This window comes from Enhydra lutris, unplaced genomic scaffold (assembly GCF_002288905.1).
Source record: "Enhydra lutris kenyoni isolate GAN:26980312 unplaced genomic scaffold, ASM228890v2 scaffoldscaffold55, whole genome shotgun sequence".
In the NCBI taxonomy this organism is placed as follows: domain Eukaryota; kingdom Metazoa; phylum Chordata; class Mammalia; order Carnivora; family Mustelidae; genus Enhydra; species Enhydra lutris.
In genome coordinates, this window is record NW_019154139.1 from 15,047,554 (window position 1) to 15,064,226 (window position 16,673).

Here is a 16,673-nt window from a genome sequence, read left to right on the forward strand (position 1 = left end):
CCACTTCTTAGCCCACCTCTTCTGTTGTCCCCAAGGTCTAGTGCACCAACATCTCTCACCTGGATTGTCTTAAGAACCTCCACACACTGGGTTATGGTTTCACTCTTGCTCCTCTAGAGCCCATTTTCAAACAGCAGCCAAAGTGATCTTTTCAAATCATAAGTCGGACCTGCAAATCCTTACTCAAAATCCTGTAATCCAGTTCACTAAAAATAAAAGTCAACAACTACAGTAGCCGATGAGGACCTACCTGACCTTGCTTTCTCTGATTCTCTGCTTTTACCTCTTACTCCTCATACTTCTCTACCATACTAGCTTCTTTGCCATCCCTGCCTCAGGGCCTTTGCACTGGCTGTTCCCTCTGCCAGGAATACTCCTCCCTCATTTAAATCCCTCACCTCCTTCACCTCTCTGCACCAATGTCACCTTCTCAGCGAGACCACCCTAACCACACTATTAATAATTACAATCCACCATCCCAGCCCACCCAGTACCCCCTCTCTCTGACTTCTTTTTTCTATGGCAGGTATCACTTTCTAACATCCCGTACTTGCATACTTCTGTTAATTGAGTAGGGTCTCCCCCTGACTAGAATTCACAGTCTGTGAAGGCAAGAAATTTTGTCTATTTGTGCATTGATATATGCCAACTGCCTAGAACCATGCCTTCTACATAGTAGGCTCTTTATAAATATGTGTTGAATGAATGAATGACCGAAAGATTATTTTGCAGTTTACAGATCACTTTCATGTCTGATGATTCCTTTGGGCCTCGAAACTCTCTCGGATTTTTCAGATAAGAAAACAAGTCTAGAGAAGTTAAATCACTTGCCTGAGATCACACAGCTTGTTCTACCATGGGCCTCATGCCCTCTTCTGTCCTTAACCCCTATGAGCAAGGCATCCAACCACAGTGGTGCTGATCTCTCCAAGACCCAGACTCCATCCAGCTTTCTCCTTCCTCTCCAAACTCACACCCAGGTTTGTGGAAGACAGTGTTTGTAGATACAGTGCACAGGCTGCTTATTTTTTCCTAGAGGAGCACTGATATACTTTTACTCAAATGAACTCGGATCTTGTCTCTAGGGACCATATGACACAGACATAAGCTTCCAGGCTAACTGCTGACCCTAAGACCCTCCACCAGAACACAGGAGGGTCACCAAGAGGCTGCCCCATCCCTGGCCTTTTGTCTCCCCACATATCACAACTGGACATTCTGTAAGGAAGGAGGGTGGGGGGGGACAGAGAGAAGCAAGACACACTTTGCGATCAAGAGGAGGCTTTCTTTGTTCTGTCCTACCGACCATGGGTTGAAATGTGAGGTTGCTAAGTGTACCTTCATAACTGCTTCTAGTCCCCTGCTGACAGTCTTTCAGGTCTAGGCCCACACTAGGAAGAGTTACAGCAGCTGGGTTATTTCCGCCTCACCCACCATACGATGAATTGCGTCACTGCTCACAATTGCTCTTTTTGCCCAGGCTGCTGGGAAGCTCAAGAGCAGCAAATCCTGGTTCTCAGGCCTTCAGTCTCCAGGACTTAACCAGCATCCCCCGCTTCCCAGGCTTTAGGATTTAGACCAAATAATACCACCTGCTTTCCTGGTTCTCCATCTTAAAGATGGCAAATTGTGGGACCTCCTGATTTCCACGGCCGTGTGGATTGATTCCTACTACAAATCTCATATATCATCTCTATATAATCTATTGGTTCTGTTTCTCTGGAAAACCCTAACACAGTGGTAAACAATAAATACTGCCTTTTACCACCAGCAAGAGCCAGGCTTTACAGTTTTCCACAGGGGTGCCTCGTTTGACACTTGTGACTTCATGAATACCAGAACCTGGTATCATCACTATTTCCCATTTCTATAAGAAACAGGTTCAGAGAGGTCAGGGGCCTGTCTGAGGTCCCATGGCACGTGCACACCTGGCTAGGCCTACGTTGAAGCCCTCCTCCTTGCTAGAGGGTTTGAGCACCTTCCTGTACCCCCTCCTCTTCTGCACCTCCCCCCACCACCCTCCCCACAGGCTCCCAGCTGCCCCAAGCCAGCAGTTCCACTGGCTGAGACCACCAAAGGCCGTGAAATCGCCAGCTTGCTCCTGGTCTGATCTTTCCTCCACAGCTCTCCGACTGAGAGAAAGGGAAGCTTGGGGAGCAGCGGGAGGGTCAGCAACAGCCGCAGACCAGGTGGGAAGGTGTGTGGGGAAGGTTGAGAGGAGAAGGGGAACGGCGGGGGGGGGGGCCCACACCTGGCTGCTCCCTTGGCTTCCCACCCACATTGGCCTGCCTCAGTGGTTGGAAGCAGCAGCATCAGGAGACCCAGCATCAGGCCCTGAAAATGGCAGCTACAGAAGGGGGTTGGGGTGGGGAGGGTGGTTCTCAAGAGAGAGGGGCACACACAGAGCTCCGAATTGAGAGTTGAGAGTCCCGGCTCTGTTCCCTTCCCACCCTGATGACACTGTTCGAGTGCAGGAAGGAGAATCGGAAATCTTAACCCCTACCCCCACCCCCAGGGCCCTTGAATGTCCGGTATCCTGAGGCTGGCCTCAGCCACCCCTGGAGGCCCCCAAGAGGGGCAGCTAGGCCTCCCCACACTTCATCCCACCGCCTGAGGAGGCTTTGTCACAGGGCACCATGAACCTCTCCTCAGAAGCTCCTGCCATGGGTGCTGTTTTACATTCGGGGGATAATTCGTGAATCAGCTAAACCCACCTCAGGCCTCGAAGCCTCAGGAGAGCCAACCCCATGTCTGGCGCGGCCCACAGCGGCGAGTCCAGGCCCTAGACCCTCAAAGTCAGCAAAGATAAGGCTGCAAGGGGTGGGGGCAGGAGGGCCTAGGAAAGGAAAAGCTGTATCCGCTCTCCAGGACCCAAAATTCTCTGAGGCAAAGAGAGAGGGAAGGGGATCTGGGGGAATCTGTGCCAGCCAGCTCTCGTGCACGTCCTGACTTATGGGTGGCGTTGTGCCCCGGGATCAGGACGAAACAATGATACATGCCACCCAAGATCCCCAGGGAAATGCAAGCAGCCTCTCTGATTTGCTTTCTGATGTCAATGCACTGGGGAACTGCTAACATGATTCCACACTGAACACACCTGATCTTCGCAGTAATTGCCTTCACTGGCACAGCCACGAGCTAACGGGGACCTCCCTGATCTGTGCGGTGAAGACCAGAGATGTTACGGCCTGGTCATAAATTCATCTCCGGAACTGCTGTAGACAACGCAGCCTCTCAGCCCTATATGCCCCCCAAGGAGCGATCTGGTTTGGAGGAGACAATGCATCACAGAGGGCAGGAAATGGGCTAAGAATCCAGAAACCTAGGTACTGGTTCCTGCTCTGCTGTGTGACCTTGTGACAGGGGGCAAGGAGGGTCTCACTCTGAGCCTCAGTTTCCCCACCTATAAAGGTGTGAGAGTTGAACCAAGGGTTCCCCAGGGATGGGGCTTGGCACAGCTAGGAGGAAGGGAGAAATGAAGTCCCTTAGACTTGAGCTCAAATCCCCACCCTGCCATTTATGGGTCAGCGACTCTGGGCAAGTTACGAAATGTCTCACAGCTTCAGACTCTTCTTGTGTACAGTGGGCGTGGTAACAATGCCTAACTGGCCTTCCGACATACATCCTTCCCTTCCTTCCTGTCTGTCCCAGTACTGCAGCCTGCATGAGCTTCTTAGAATACAAATCTGATCATAGCATTTCCCTCCTTAAAAACTTTCAAAGGCTTTCCAGTGTCCTTGGGAAAAGACAGACTCCTTAATCTGGCAGGTGGCCGGGTCCAACCTCTACCCAGCTCCCCTCACTTTGTTCTCCCAATCAGGCCACATTGGATGCTCTCCTTCTCACCAGGCTCCCTTCTGCCACAGGCCCTTTGCACATTCTGTTTGCATTCATGGAGGACTCTTCTACCTTTTTAACCAAATGGGCCACACTTCCACTTCACTCAAGCCTCACCTGGTCGAAGCTTTCTCTTACTCCTGACTGTATCAAGAGCCTCAGAAGAGGCTCTTCCAGTCCCATGTATCTCCCCTTTGTAGCAACTATCACAGCTGTTATTTGATGAAAAAAGTAAGCTCATTATAAAAAAGTAAGCTCCATGAGGATAGGGACCGCGCTGCTTAACTAACATAGTACGTACAGTAAGTCATAATGAATATAACAAAATTCATTTATTAAGCAACATTTATCAAGCAATTTCTACTGTCAGACACTTCCCTACAGCCCTAAGAATTAGACTGTGTTATTACTCTCACTTAACAAAAGGGAAGACTGAGTCACAGAGAGATTAGGTAACTTGCCCAGTATCACACAGCTAGTAAGAGGTCAAACCCTGAAGTCTGGTTCCTGGGAGACTATTGGGAGCCTTTCACTCCGCATGAAGCAAGGTTCAGATCTTTAAGCAAGGAAACTGGCACTTCTTAAACATTTGATAATAATAATTATTACTGCCAGCAGACACTAAGCATTTACGATATGTCCAATACTACATACTCTATGGATTTTTACACGAATCAACTCATTCTCCTAAGGACCCCATGAGGAAGTACTACCAATGCCCTCATTTAACAGATGAGTAAACTGAGTCTCAGAAGGTTCTTTCACTTTCCCAAGGTCATCAGAGTTTACCCCATGGTCCCTCAACTCTAAAGTCTGGGAAGACGCCAACTCTGGGATTCTCAGGGAGGACCAAGACAAATTCTCCACCACGCCACAGATTTCTACATTCAGTCCTAGTGAGAAGGCCCGCACGCCTCCTGGCACTGAGCCTGCCCAGCTAGGCAGAATATGGACAGAGCTGCCCCCTGGAGACCCCAAAGCCAGCCACTGGCCCCGGGGCCTCCGCTGAGGAGGCTACACAGACGACCTCACTGGGCAGGCAGGACAGGGAAAGCCAACAAGGGCTAAGAAAAGAGCTGTAACCACATATTGCATAAATGACGATCCTCGACCAGGATCACCACACCCGGCCAAGCTGAGCCCCTCACTCCACACACCCCTCAGGCCACGCACTAGAGTCCTTCTGGGATCCCCTCAGAGGTTCATCTGAGCCGGAGTACACCACGATGCTGTGGCCCTTCAGAGCACAGGTTCTGAAGCCCAAACCCCAATTCTACCCCTTCGTATCTATCGCAACTAAACCTGTCTGAGCTTCGGTTTTCTCCCCCGTAAAATGGGAATAAGAAACACCCACTTCACAGGAACGGTGTGAAGACTGAGTGAAATATTATGAATAATATATTTACGAGTCCAGTCTGTCGCCTAGGATAAGTCAGAGTCCAGTGCCTGGCCCAGCGAGGGTCAGTCCCTCAGCAGGAAAAATGCTGGGAGAGCACAGGCGAAAAGACAGGTGATAATACAATTTGCCCAGGGCATCCACTCTCTGGGATTCCTATTTGATCCAGGCCTGAGAGCTTCATACTGATTCACTATGAATCCATACAGCACCCGACTTCCAGAATAGGATGGCAATAACAATGATGATACACATAAGGGATGATAGCTATGAAGTATGTACTTAACATGAGACATTGGGAAAAATACTTTGTAGACACTATTTTGGGTCTTTTATAATCTTCACAAAATATCCTACAAGGTGGTCCAGAGCCAGTCTGCCTGGGTTCACATCAGATCCAACCGCTTGTTAGCTTTACCTTAGCCAAATTCTTTCAACTTTCTGTTCCTTCACTTTCTAATCTAGAAGTACAGCTAGGAGTGGCTGCCCTACCAGAGTCTGGCATTCCCAGCAGCCTTGTTTCTAGTCGAGGCCAGGTGACTTGAATTCTGGTCACTGGACAGTGGAAAGAGATGACATACGCACATCCAGACTGTCCTCTAAAACCTTCCTACACAGCCTCTTGCACTTCTGTTGTCTCCAAGCAGGAAAGTTCCCCAGAGTCAGTGTTCCAGAGGGCAGAGCCTCCATCAACCACCACGGGACAAAGAGTCCCTGCCCTGTCACCAATCAGAAGGCCACTTTTACTGTGGTTAGCCACTAAGATCTTAGGGTTTATCTGATGCGACATCTAGCCTCACCCTGCCACAGAAATTGGTACCAGAAGTGAGGTGCTTACATATGTGGCCCTCGCTTAGAAGTCAGAGAGCAGAGCCCAGGAAAAAGTGGTAAAATGTTTGGTTAAACTGTCACTGAGGATAACTCAGAGACCCAAACTGGGCCAACTGAGCCTGTAGCCCCCAGAGAAAGAGGTCTGAAAATAAATAAATAAATAAATAAATAAATAACGCAAATAGCAGGAGCTGGTTGCTCCTGGTGGGAGTTTGGTACTGGAAAGAAAAGAGGAGCTGTGGCACAAATTTGCAAGTGAAATTGGAAAAGAATCATGGAGAACTGAAAAGGACAACTATTTCTAGACCCCAAACGGTAAGAGACAAGAAGACTTTTAAGTGAAAGAAAGGATCAGATTCAGGGTAGAAGCTTCCCGCCTAAGTCTGATGGCCCCAAGGTAGCTGTCATGACACGGAGAGATAAGGAAGGGTACCTGCTTAAGAAAGGGAAGAAATCATCCAGGCTCGATAATTAGCCCTAGGAAAGGACTATGGGCGTGGCTATTGATGCACTAGATGTCGTAGATGAAAACCCTGCTACGTAGTTAAGGGAGCTCCACTGGCAAGATCTATGAGCTTGCATTTCAGGTCTTCCACGGTTACACCATCAGCGCTATCCTTGGGGCCCTCACAGTTCAAGGGCAGGAACTAGGTTACAAAAGATGGAGAGTCTCGGGTAGGCCATATTCCTCAAGAGCCACTTGGGGAGTGACCAAGAAGGAAAATGGACAAAGACGATCTTCCCACAAGGCAGAGCCAGGAGGTTGGAGAACAACAAACCAGGAAACTGTTCAAGCAAGGAGCGTCACCCGTGTCCAGAACACAACCACACAGTGCCTGCCTGCCAAGGTTTCCTAAGAACTAAGGGCAGCCCCTTGTGTGAGCCTTCCATGACTGTGCGCTTCCCTAATGGGAGTTTTCCTGTGGCTGTCCTGCCCTGCTCCGAGATGGCGTATGGACGCAGAGTGGCAGATAACATGTCTGTATTGGCTCAGGGCTCCCTTCCCCAAGAAGCCACACACACAGTCCAATGGGTAGGACTGAGCTTCACCCCAAGATCCTGAACTTTCCCTGGAAGCAGTGATTGCATAGAATGTTAGTCTCTTCCCTTGGGAAAGAGGGAACACGTGTTGCATGGCAGAAGGATACCCATAGATATTTGGCCGCTAGGGAGCTAGTGACACACCTGGCCAAGGATATATGGGCACAAGGGATGGAGATCCCTTCCAGGCTTTCGTAAGATCCACTACCATCTCCTTCTTCCTCTGCCTATTGGCTGGATAACTGAACTGAAGGCTACATACTGATGATAAAGAAAGCCAAATCCTTCAGTCTTGGTGCCTAAATGACCCTCTTGCTGCCCCCCACCTCGCTCCTCTCCCAGACTTTAGAGAGTAAGAAACAACCTTTTATTATGTTCAAATCCTGAGATTTGGGGCTTGGTTTCTATAATAGCTAATGTAATTGTAATGATTATAATATAGAGAAACAATGCCCGGCATATAATAAGCACGACACAAGTGTGCTATTATTATAATACCCATTTTACAGATAGGAAAACTGCAAGTTGTGGGTGTGTCTGACTTCAAAGTCAATGATTTTTTTTTATATATACTTTTCAGTTGATGACAATGAGACGTATTTTACAGGTGAGTTTGGCTCAAGACCACAAATAATAATAGATCCACAATTAGAGGCCTTTCCCTATTTGAAAGCCATCAGCGTGCCACACCCGACCCCAGGTCCTAGATTGATCCCTCATTGTCTTATTTTGCTGTTATTTTTATTTTCTGTTCCATGAAACGCCTTGCGGATGCCCCTGCACTGAACTGGCAAGTCTGCAGAGAAAACCAAAAACCCTCCACTGACCCAAATTCCAAGTTTTAATTTACATGCAGCCAGTTAATTAAAAACGTGCTCTGTGAGCACAGACACGGCCATGGCTGACTCCTGAGATAGTTTTCCGAGTCTTCGTCAGAAGCTAGGTTTCTTCTGTGACATTTTTGTTCAGCACAGCAACACTGCACCATGGAACAGCATGGCCAGCTGGAGGGAACCAGAAAACAGCCGAGTAAGCATTTAGTGCAGATCGGAATCTACAGGGGCAACAGTGAAGCAAAAGACCTGAAAACGGTCCTACTCAACAAGCCAGTGCTGCCAGGGGCCAGGGCTCATGTTAATTGATGTTTATAAAGTAATTTGGGATCCCTGAATGAAAGAGACTATTCAAAATCACCAGCCTGGATAATCAGTGTTTTAGGGAAGCCATTATAATTGAGTACCTACTATGTGACAGGTGTTTTCACATACTTGATCTGATTTAATCCTTTAATCGCTATATGGGGTAGATTTGGATTTTCTTCCTTCTTTATGCCTTTTTGTTTTGTTTTGGCAATCCTCACTGCACAGATGAGAAAACCAAATTCAGCAGAATTAAGTCATTTGCTGGAAAGCAGCAGAGCTGAAACATGAGGCGGAATCTTTCCCAGTGTAAAGTCCTTATCCCTTTCATCACACCACATTGCCTCTTCCAGTCTTCCCTTCACACTCTTTCTGCATTTAAAACTAAATTTCATTCAAGGATGCCTACGGCTTTGTTTTTAATGTCTTTTTTACTGCTGTAACATTTTAAAATACAGCAAAATGCACACATCTTAAGTTTACAATGCAATCATTGCATTTTGACAAATGCACGTACCCCCTGAACCCTATCACCCTGGAAAGTTCCCTAGTGCCCCTTCACTAAGCATGTCTTTAATAAAAAATACAGCAAATAAAATGAGCTACTTTCCTTTGACCCAAACCATCTTTTTGTGACCTTGGCAGTGGGGGCTGAGCCCATGGAGCCAATCCCTGAGATGAGCCCCCTGAATTATTTGACTTTGGGAATATCAGGAAAGGGGAATCCATCCAAGTAAAATTCTGTACCCTGCTGGCTCCATCCCTACTGAACTCATGGAGATGAGCTAATCTGGATGAGATAGAGATGTGAGATAACATTATGCCTGGATTACCACAACTACCACCACCATTTTGGCCCCTACCCTGTGTCAGGCAGCAGACTATAACATCCTTACACACATAATCTCACTTAATCCTAATTATTACCTCTATTTTATAGCTGAAGAAACTGGGCTCAGAGAGGTTAGGTAACAAGCCTAAGAACACAGAGCTGTACCATGACAGCCTTGAAATTTGGATCCAGGAGGCCTGACTTCAGCGGCCTTTAGAGAGGTCGATGACAGATGCCAGTGGGTGAATTTTAAATCCCAAGGGCTTAAGGCACCACTTTTATTCATTCAACAAATAGTACCCGGCATCTGCTAGGTACTAGGTGCTGTGCTGAGTGATATGAAAGGAGAGACAAAGATGAATCCGACATAAGCTTGCACTGGAGGGGCCACTGTGTGATGGGGAGCGACTTAAAGCAAGGTCAGGGTCAGGATTCCCAAGGGAGGGGGAAAGGTCTGCCTATGGCACAGGTATGGGGATTGGGGAAGGGGCTGCATCGAGGGCGGTCTCACGGAGGTGCTGGAAAGATCATTCTTGACCAAGTCTCCAGGGATGAGAACTGGCCGGCTCTTAAGTGTTTGAGTAAGTAAAATGACTCACACACACAAAATGGCTTGCAGAAGCACTTCTGCCGGCCCCTTATTTAGCTTTTGCAAAAATCAATCAAGCCAAATTTTAAAACCCCACAGAAACCCAACGTCCACTGGGGTCTCTTAGCTCCTACCCCAGCTCCTCAAAACAGTTCAAAATCAACATAAGAAAAAAGCCCTCTGAAGCGTAAAACAGTCCCCACAAAGTACATGTCCTAAACCCAGTCCTATCATTTTTGAGAGCCGCCAAGCCCCTGCTTACAGCTAGGTATCTTCCGTTTTCTGAACTGAGTCCCATGTGATTAGTTTCATAATTCCCCAGGCGTGGCAGTTTAGCCCCAGCAAATTTAGAAGGGTGGGCAGGTGTAGAGATGGCAGGAAGAGGGGGCAACCAAAGTAGAAGGATTTGAAAAGATGATTCAAGAAACTCAAAAATCAATAGCTTCTTTGGGAACATCATTGTATAATATTACACAACAGCTTGAGCAACTGAACAGGCATCTAGTAAGCTCCAGCTGTATACCAGGCTCTCTCTTAGACTTAGGCAGAGGTTATAAAAATGTAAAATCTGGTACAGCCCAGTGCGGTTTGAAAGGAACAGAAAGTTCCTTTCATAGGGTCTGTATAGGGTCTCTGTTCAACTGGGTAGATAATGAAGGGCAAGTCGATGGCCTAAAGACAGGGAATTCATAAGAGCAAAACACTTAAGTTCCCTGTGCCTCAGTGCCTCCTCTATGCATTGGGGATAACAGGAGCAGCTTTCCAAGGGAATGCTGAAGATCAAATGGGTCAACATTCATAGTGTTGGAGGCACATTGGAGGCACGGTTACTACCTCTGGACCCCAGTACTTGCTTGGTCCTTAAGTTTATTAACTGCTCAATAAATATCGATGAATAAACAAATTCACAAATGAGTAAGTGAGACTGCCAAGTTAAAGGGGAAAAAAATCGATCACATAAGGCGAGGGCTCCTTAATAAGGCATGTAGATCAGAAAGACTGCCATGAAAAATAGTTTAAAAGGTTTGATGTTTAATGTATGTTTCAGATACCTAAGAAATTAATTGCTCATTCCTTACTCTTCAGCATAAATGACCTGCCATTTTACACAAGCTCAAGGAAAGCAGAGAGAGAGAGAGATCACAATGAAATGACAGCATATCTCATAGTAAGGGATGGGCTGAAGGGCTCAGAAACCCAGGAGTTAAAGCTCTGTGGTGTGGGAATCTTTCCGAGGGCAGCAAACCCCAACCGTCACACACTCACCCTGCCCAAAACCAACTCTGTGGTCTTCTCCTTCCTTAAATTATACTTGCTCCGTAAAGGATAAACACAAAAACTGTCTTTAAAATATGTTAAGGATCATAAAAGTAAAACCGATTTGAAAAAACCTAGAGGCTACTAATACAGAGCTACAAGAGGCCCTTGATTTACGGAGGAGACTGAGGCCCAAGGACAGTCAGCCAAAGTCACAAGTTCAAGAGCATGGCAAAGACAGGTGGAGCAGGATTCCCAGATTCCCACAATGGTGCCTCCTAAGGGAAATGCTCCTTCCTTGGAAGAAAACACTGTGAGAGCTTAGGAAAAGCAGGGTCCAGTCCCAGCAGGGGAAAAAGGTTTGGGGGCCAGTAAGAAGTAAAAGGACGATTGTAATGGGAAAGGTAAGAACAGGGGAGGTGGGACACATCTTGTGGGAAGAAAACTAAGCCCTTCTATGGTTTTTGTGGGGGTAGGGCAGCGGACAAGAGCAATCCAGTCCAAAGCTCTCAGGTTTTTCAGGTGAATCCTCCCCCTTCTGAAGAAGCTCATACAAAAACCAATGCCTTCTCCTGCATGTTTTCACCGGATTTCACGTGTGTTCGGGGTGGGGGGAATGGGGAGGCTCTGCGTCCTCGACTGCCTGCAGAAGGGAAAGGTCTCTGGCAAAGAGATTCTCAGTAGTCTCCAGATCAACGCGGAAGTCGCGATCCCGCCCCTCCCCCACCACCACGCCCACTTTTCCTTCCTTCTCTTCCTCCAACGTTGATCAAAACCAGGTGAAAGCACCGAGAGCTGGAGGGTCAGTTTCCCGAGAGCTCTTGCTGGAGCCCCGCGCGCCTGCTCTTTCCTGCGCACACTCACAGGCACACTTAACATACACACGCACAGGCTCACAGACTCTCACAAACAAGCACACACTCACATGCACACACTCGGCACCCCCCAGAGGCCAGGCCGCGCCCGCTGGATCTCTCTTTCAGCCCCCGGGAAACAGGCAGGCAGCAACATGAATGAAATCTACCCAGAAAGACTGCATTTCAACTCCAACCACGTAATCTCCGGCCAAACCGCCGACTATGTAGCAAAGTTTTATTTCGCTTTAGAGTCTCCAGTTACGCTTCTACCATTTCCTGTGGAAAACTGAAGCTGTGAAGTGTCTAGCTCGGGCTTTCGCAGACAGGCAGGACGGCCAGCTCGAGCTCTCCAAAACAAGAGCCCCCGACCCCACCCCCTCCGCCTCCAGAACTGCAGGTTCAAACCCACCCAGCTGCCGCTTCCGAAAGAGGGGATGTGGGAGGGGACAACAGAACCTGCTGGAAACGACACCCTAAACTGACAGCCCCCTCCAGAACCCCGCCCCACTCCCATCTTGCCCGGATCCCTAGTGGCTCTCCTTAAGCAAAGTGGTGACAGCTGCAGCTCCCTGCCACCGCGAACTCAGAGAGGCGTGAGCTGGGAAGTCGGAAATCGGGGGAGGGGGTGTGCATCGCGCTGCACCCACCAGCTGTGCGCTCTGGCCTTCAAAAACTGCCCCGGGAAAACTCAGGACCTATAAGTCTTCGGCTCCACACTCCCACCACACACCCCTCTCCCCCACTGTTTCTAGGCCATGCGAGCTCTAAAACGTTCTGCCTTGACGGCCGCGGGGCCTCTGGTACACCCGCACCAGCATAGTGTCCCGGAAGGCGCGGGGAAGTACGTGAACCGGTCGGTGGAAGGAGGAATGTTCCTCCTCCGGAATTCCAGGGAGCCACACTCGTGCGCCCGAGAATTTGGCATCTTCAAGGTCAAAACAAAACAAAACAAAACAAAACACAACACAACACGGGGCTCTGGCAGAAATATGTACTAGGGCCAAATGATAAAACCTGTGTCCGCAAACGGTGATGGGTTCTTCCCACAGACTGAGGGCCGCAGTCGCCACCCGGTCCGGCACTAGGGGCGGAACAGTGCGCTCCCGGACTTGGGAACCTTAGGAGCCGCATAAAGTACGCTGATTCCGAGCGCGCGAGTGAGCAGGCGAGTTTCGCGCCGCCTCCCGCTCCGCGGCCCTCTCAGAGGCTTGGGACAGTTGTGGGTGGCCGGAACGACGCGGGAGTGAGGGCGCGAGGCAAACTTGCAACCAGAGTTGGCCAAGTGGGGTGGGAGGAGGCGGCACAGCGCGGCCACTTACCGCTGGCATTCTTCCCGCAGATGAGGTGCTGGTAGGGCTGCAGGAGCCCCCAGATCTCAGAGTCGTTGTTGACCGTGTGCTCCAGAGTCTCCACGGTGAACCTAGGCGCCTCGTGGAGTGCGTGGTGGTGGTGATGGTGGTGGTTGGCGGCAGCGGCTGCGGCGGCTGCGGCGGCTGCGGCTGCGGCTGCGGGTGGGGCTGCGGCGGCGGCGGCGGCGGCGGCAGCGGCGACCGGCGGGGCGCAACAGCTGCTGCCCCCGCTGGCGCTGCTGGCTGCGCTGCAGGCGCCGCCGCTCGCCGCTCCCCCTCCGGGTGCCTCCCGCTCCTTATCTGTCGCGGGGGCCGTGCCGGGGCCGGAGCCCGGGCCTGGGCCCGAGCTGGAGCCCGAGCCAGGGCCGCTGCAGCTCCGGGGCAGCCCGGAGGCCACGACCCGCGAGTAGATGTCCCGGAAGAGGCTCTCCATGCAGGCGGTCAGGTAGATGGCGGCGTGTTCGTGGATGCGCAGCGCCACGCGGCTGTCCACCATCCAGCGGTACACGCGGCCCACAGAGAAGGTGAGGCCGCAGCGTGCAGACTTGCCGCGGCCCAGGCGGTCGCCGCCGGCACTGCTCATGTTGTAGAGGGACAGCGCGGCCAGCGCGGCCGCTGTGCAGTGCGCCGCCAGGCCCCAGGACAGCACTATCTCCATGGCGCTCTGGATCTCGTACTTGGTGCACTTAGCGAAGCGCAGGCTCAGGCGCTGCGCCTCCTTGGCGATGCGAACCAGCGCCCGGCTCACCAGCATCGACAGCTTGGCCAGCGCGTCTTTGGGCAGGCCGCCGGGGGCCGCCGGGCCTGCCCGGGGATCCCGCGAGCGCAGCAGTAGCGCCTCCAGCTCCTGGAGGGTCCAGGGGACCTCGTCGAGGTCCGGCAGCAGCCGCGAACAGTGCTGGCCGGCGCAGTCCAGCCCCTCGGAGTCTTCCACCAGGGCAGTGTTGACGGTGTCAAAGCTGTTGTGCCGGCTGTGCATGGAGTCAGCTAGAGGCGGCCAGCAGCTCCCGCCATACGGGGACGCCGGGTGCGAGTCGGAACAGCACAGGGACAAGTTGGAGGAGCGCACCGAGTCCGCCGCGCCACCATAACCCGAGTCCAGCGTCAGATCCTCCAGCGTCCGCACCACAGGCTTCTTACCTCTCCTGGCCATCGCTGCGCCACTTCATGCTGCGGCCGCCGGGGAGCCGAGAGGAAGGAGCAGCGAGAGCAGCGGGCGCCGGCGCGCGGGGAGAGCCCAGTCCTCGCTGCCTCGGCTCACTTTTCACCAGCTGCTACTACCAAGTGTTACTACTTTCGGCTGCCTACCCGAGCCGCCACCGCTGGTAGACTCCGGGCGGACCCTGAAGTCATCTTCCAGAACCCGGGCCGGAGCTGGGGCGCACTGGGGAGCGAGCGAGGCCAGGAGGGAAGCTCACGCCGGGACTCGCCCCTTTCTTCCCAAATAAAATAAAAAGTGTCCGATCTGCTCCTCCCTGGGCCCTGCTGGGCGCAGAAGCCGCCGGCCGCCGGCCTTAGTGTTCGTAGGACGGAAATGGACGCAGATGCTGCCGCCGCAGCCGCTCTGCCGGCAGCTGGCTCCCGGCTCCCGGCCCGGGGTTCGCTGGGCGCCCACCCGGCACTGAAGCGCAGCGGCTACCGCGGCGGCTGCAAACCCGGCCCAACCCCGCAAACCCCCGGCAGCCAGCGGGGCGGGCGTATGCAAAGCAGGGCCGGCGGAGAGCCAATGGGATCAGAGGATGCTAATTACCTCGCCTTTTTCTTTAAATATATTCCTCAGCTCCACGTAGCCCCGCCCCTCACACACGCCCCCGGCGGTGACAAGGGCTGCAGGAAGTAAGGGGCAGCGGCCTGGGGATTGGGGGGCCGGGGGCAACGTAGAGACGCGAATGTTATCTCCCTGTTGCTATCCCTGCCCCTCAGGCTCGTGGCTTTGGTACCAGAATGGAAGGGTGGTAGGTTGAGCAGGTGACGCCCCCCCACCCCCCCATCCCCCAACCCCCCTGCCCCAAGGTGTGCTACCCGCCAGTGGTTCACAAAGTGTCGACCTGGGGTCGCTTCCTGCCGCTTAGTTTTGGATTTCACTTTCCTTTTTTTCTTTAACACGCAAAGCGTGTTTTTTCTGCCTTACCCCTTCCCCCACCTTCGGGTCCCCAAACCAGTCAAGGCGGTCCTCTTTCAGCTCTAGTTTTCTACAGCGTGGAAGCAAGGTTAGAAACCAGGCCACCGAGCCCAGAGGCCTGGGCGCTGGACACCACTGGAAGGCTGAAATCTCAGGACATTTTAGCCACCTGCCACTAGGGCACATTAACTCGATTCTTTTCCATAGACAGGAGGACGACCCTGCACCCATCCTTCAAAGGCCTGGGAGGTGCCCCAGGAGGGAAAGCTCCTGTCCCACTTTGCCAGCTTGGTGCCCTTAGTTCCAGACAGCTCGGCCTTAAAAGGGTAAATTTGGGGCACCTGGGTGGCTCAGTTGGTTAGGCAACTGAGTCTGGAGTCTCAGGATGGAGTCCCACGTGGGGCTCCCTGCTCCGGCAGGGAGTCTGCTTCTCCAGCTGACCTCTCTCCTCTCATGCTCTCTCTCATTTTCTCTCTGTCTCAAATAAATAAAATCTTTAAAAAAAAAAAAAAGGTAAATTTGCAGGGAGGAGTTTTCTTCTTTGGCTAAAGAAAGCTGTAACATATGCATGAAAAAACCATACCTTTTCACCAGGGGGTTCCAGCTCCCACACAGGCCTCTGCCTGAGGTTAGGAATTTTCAGCTTAGAAATCCCCTCCTACAGAAAGGTAGCCCAGATCCCCAGTGTCCACCTGGGGGCCTTACCTGCCCATTCCCCTTTTAAAGCTGTTGATTTCCGGGCCCTTGTAATACTAGGTAGTTACCATACAATAACATGTCTAGATTGCACACCGGACTAGGGTTTCACTGTGCATAGACCTGTCACAGAGTAGGCACTCAGTAAATAATTTGCTATAATTGGGTGGATGAAGGAAGTACATGCTTTTGAACTGTTGGTTTGAACGTTCAACAATGGACTTTCCCAGATAACTCCATAGATTATCTGACGTTTCTCTTATCTGTCATCTCAAATCCACCCATCATTTCACCCCCCAATAAACCACGCCCCTCGTAGCTATCATTCTTGTACCCAGGAGTACATATGCTCAGCACCTCTCACTCTATTATAATATTCTACCAACTGTTGGCCTTCTCCCCTGCCCCTTCCTTCTCCAAACCATCCAGTCCGGGGTCTTGAAAAGCCCAGTTCTGATCTTGTCACTTGTCACTTCCTTGAAAAAAATTCAAAGGCTCCCAATTGCCTTCCAGATAAATAAAGTTTATACTGACTAGCTTCAGGGATCTCTCCACTCTATTCCCAGACTCTCTTTCCATAAAATCCCAAATCTTTTAATGAGGGAGCAAGATGATTAATTTTATGTATCAACTTGGGCCACAGGTGCCCAGTTTAAACATTGTCTCTGGATATGTCTCTGAGGGTCTTTTCAGAGGAGATCAGAATTTGAATCTGCGGACCCAGGGA

At 51.2% G+C, this 16,673-nt stretch overlaps 1 protein-coding gene across 2 annotated transcripts in view; it reads right to left on the bottom strand.

Moving 5' to 3' along the window:
* The window catches only part of LOC111157627 (BTB domain containing 11), a 300,226-nt gene extending 285,609 nt beyond the window's left edge, over window positions 1-14,617 (bottom strand). For both annotated transcript variants that reach the window (XM_022519208.1, XM_022519207.1), the window contains exon 1: window positions 13,099-14,617. In XM_022519208.1, the coding sequence (XP_022374916.1) occupies window positions 13,099-14,281 (1,183 nt within the window). In that variant the 5' untranslated portion in view covers window positions 14,282-14,617. The remainder of the gene's footprint in view (window positions 1-13,098) is intronic.
* Window positions 14,618-16,673: the final 2,056 nt, after the last annotated feature.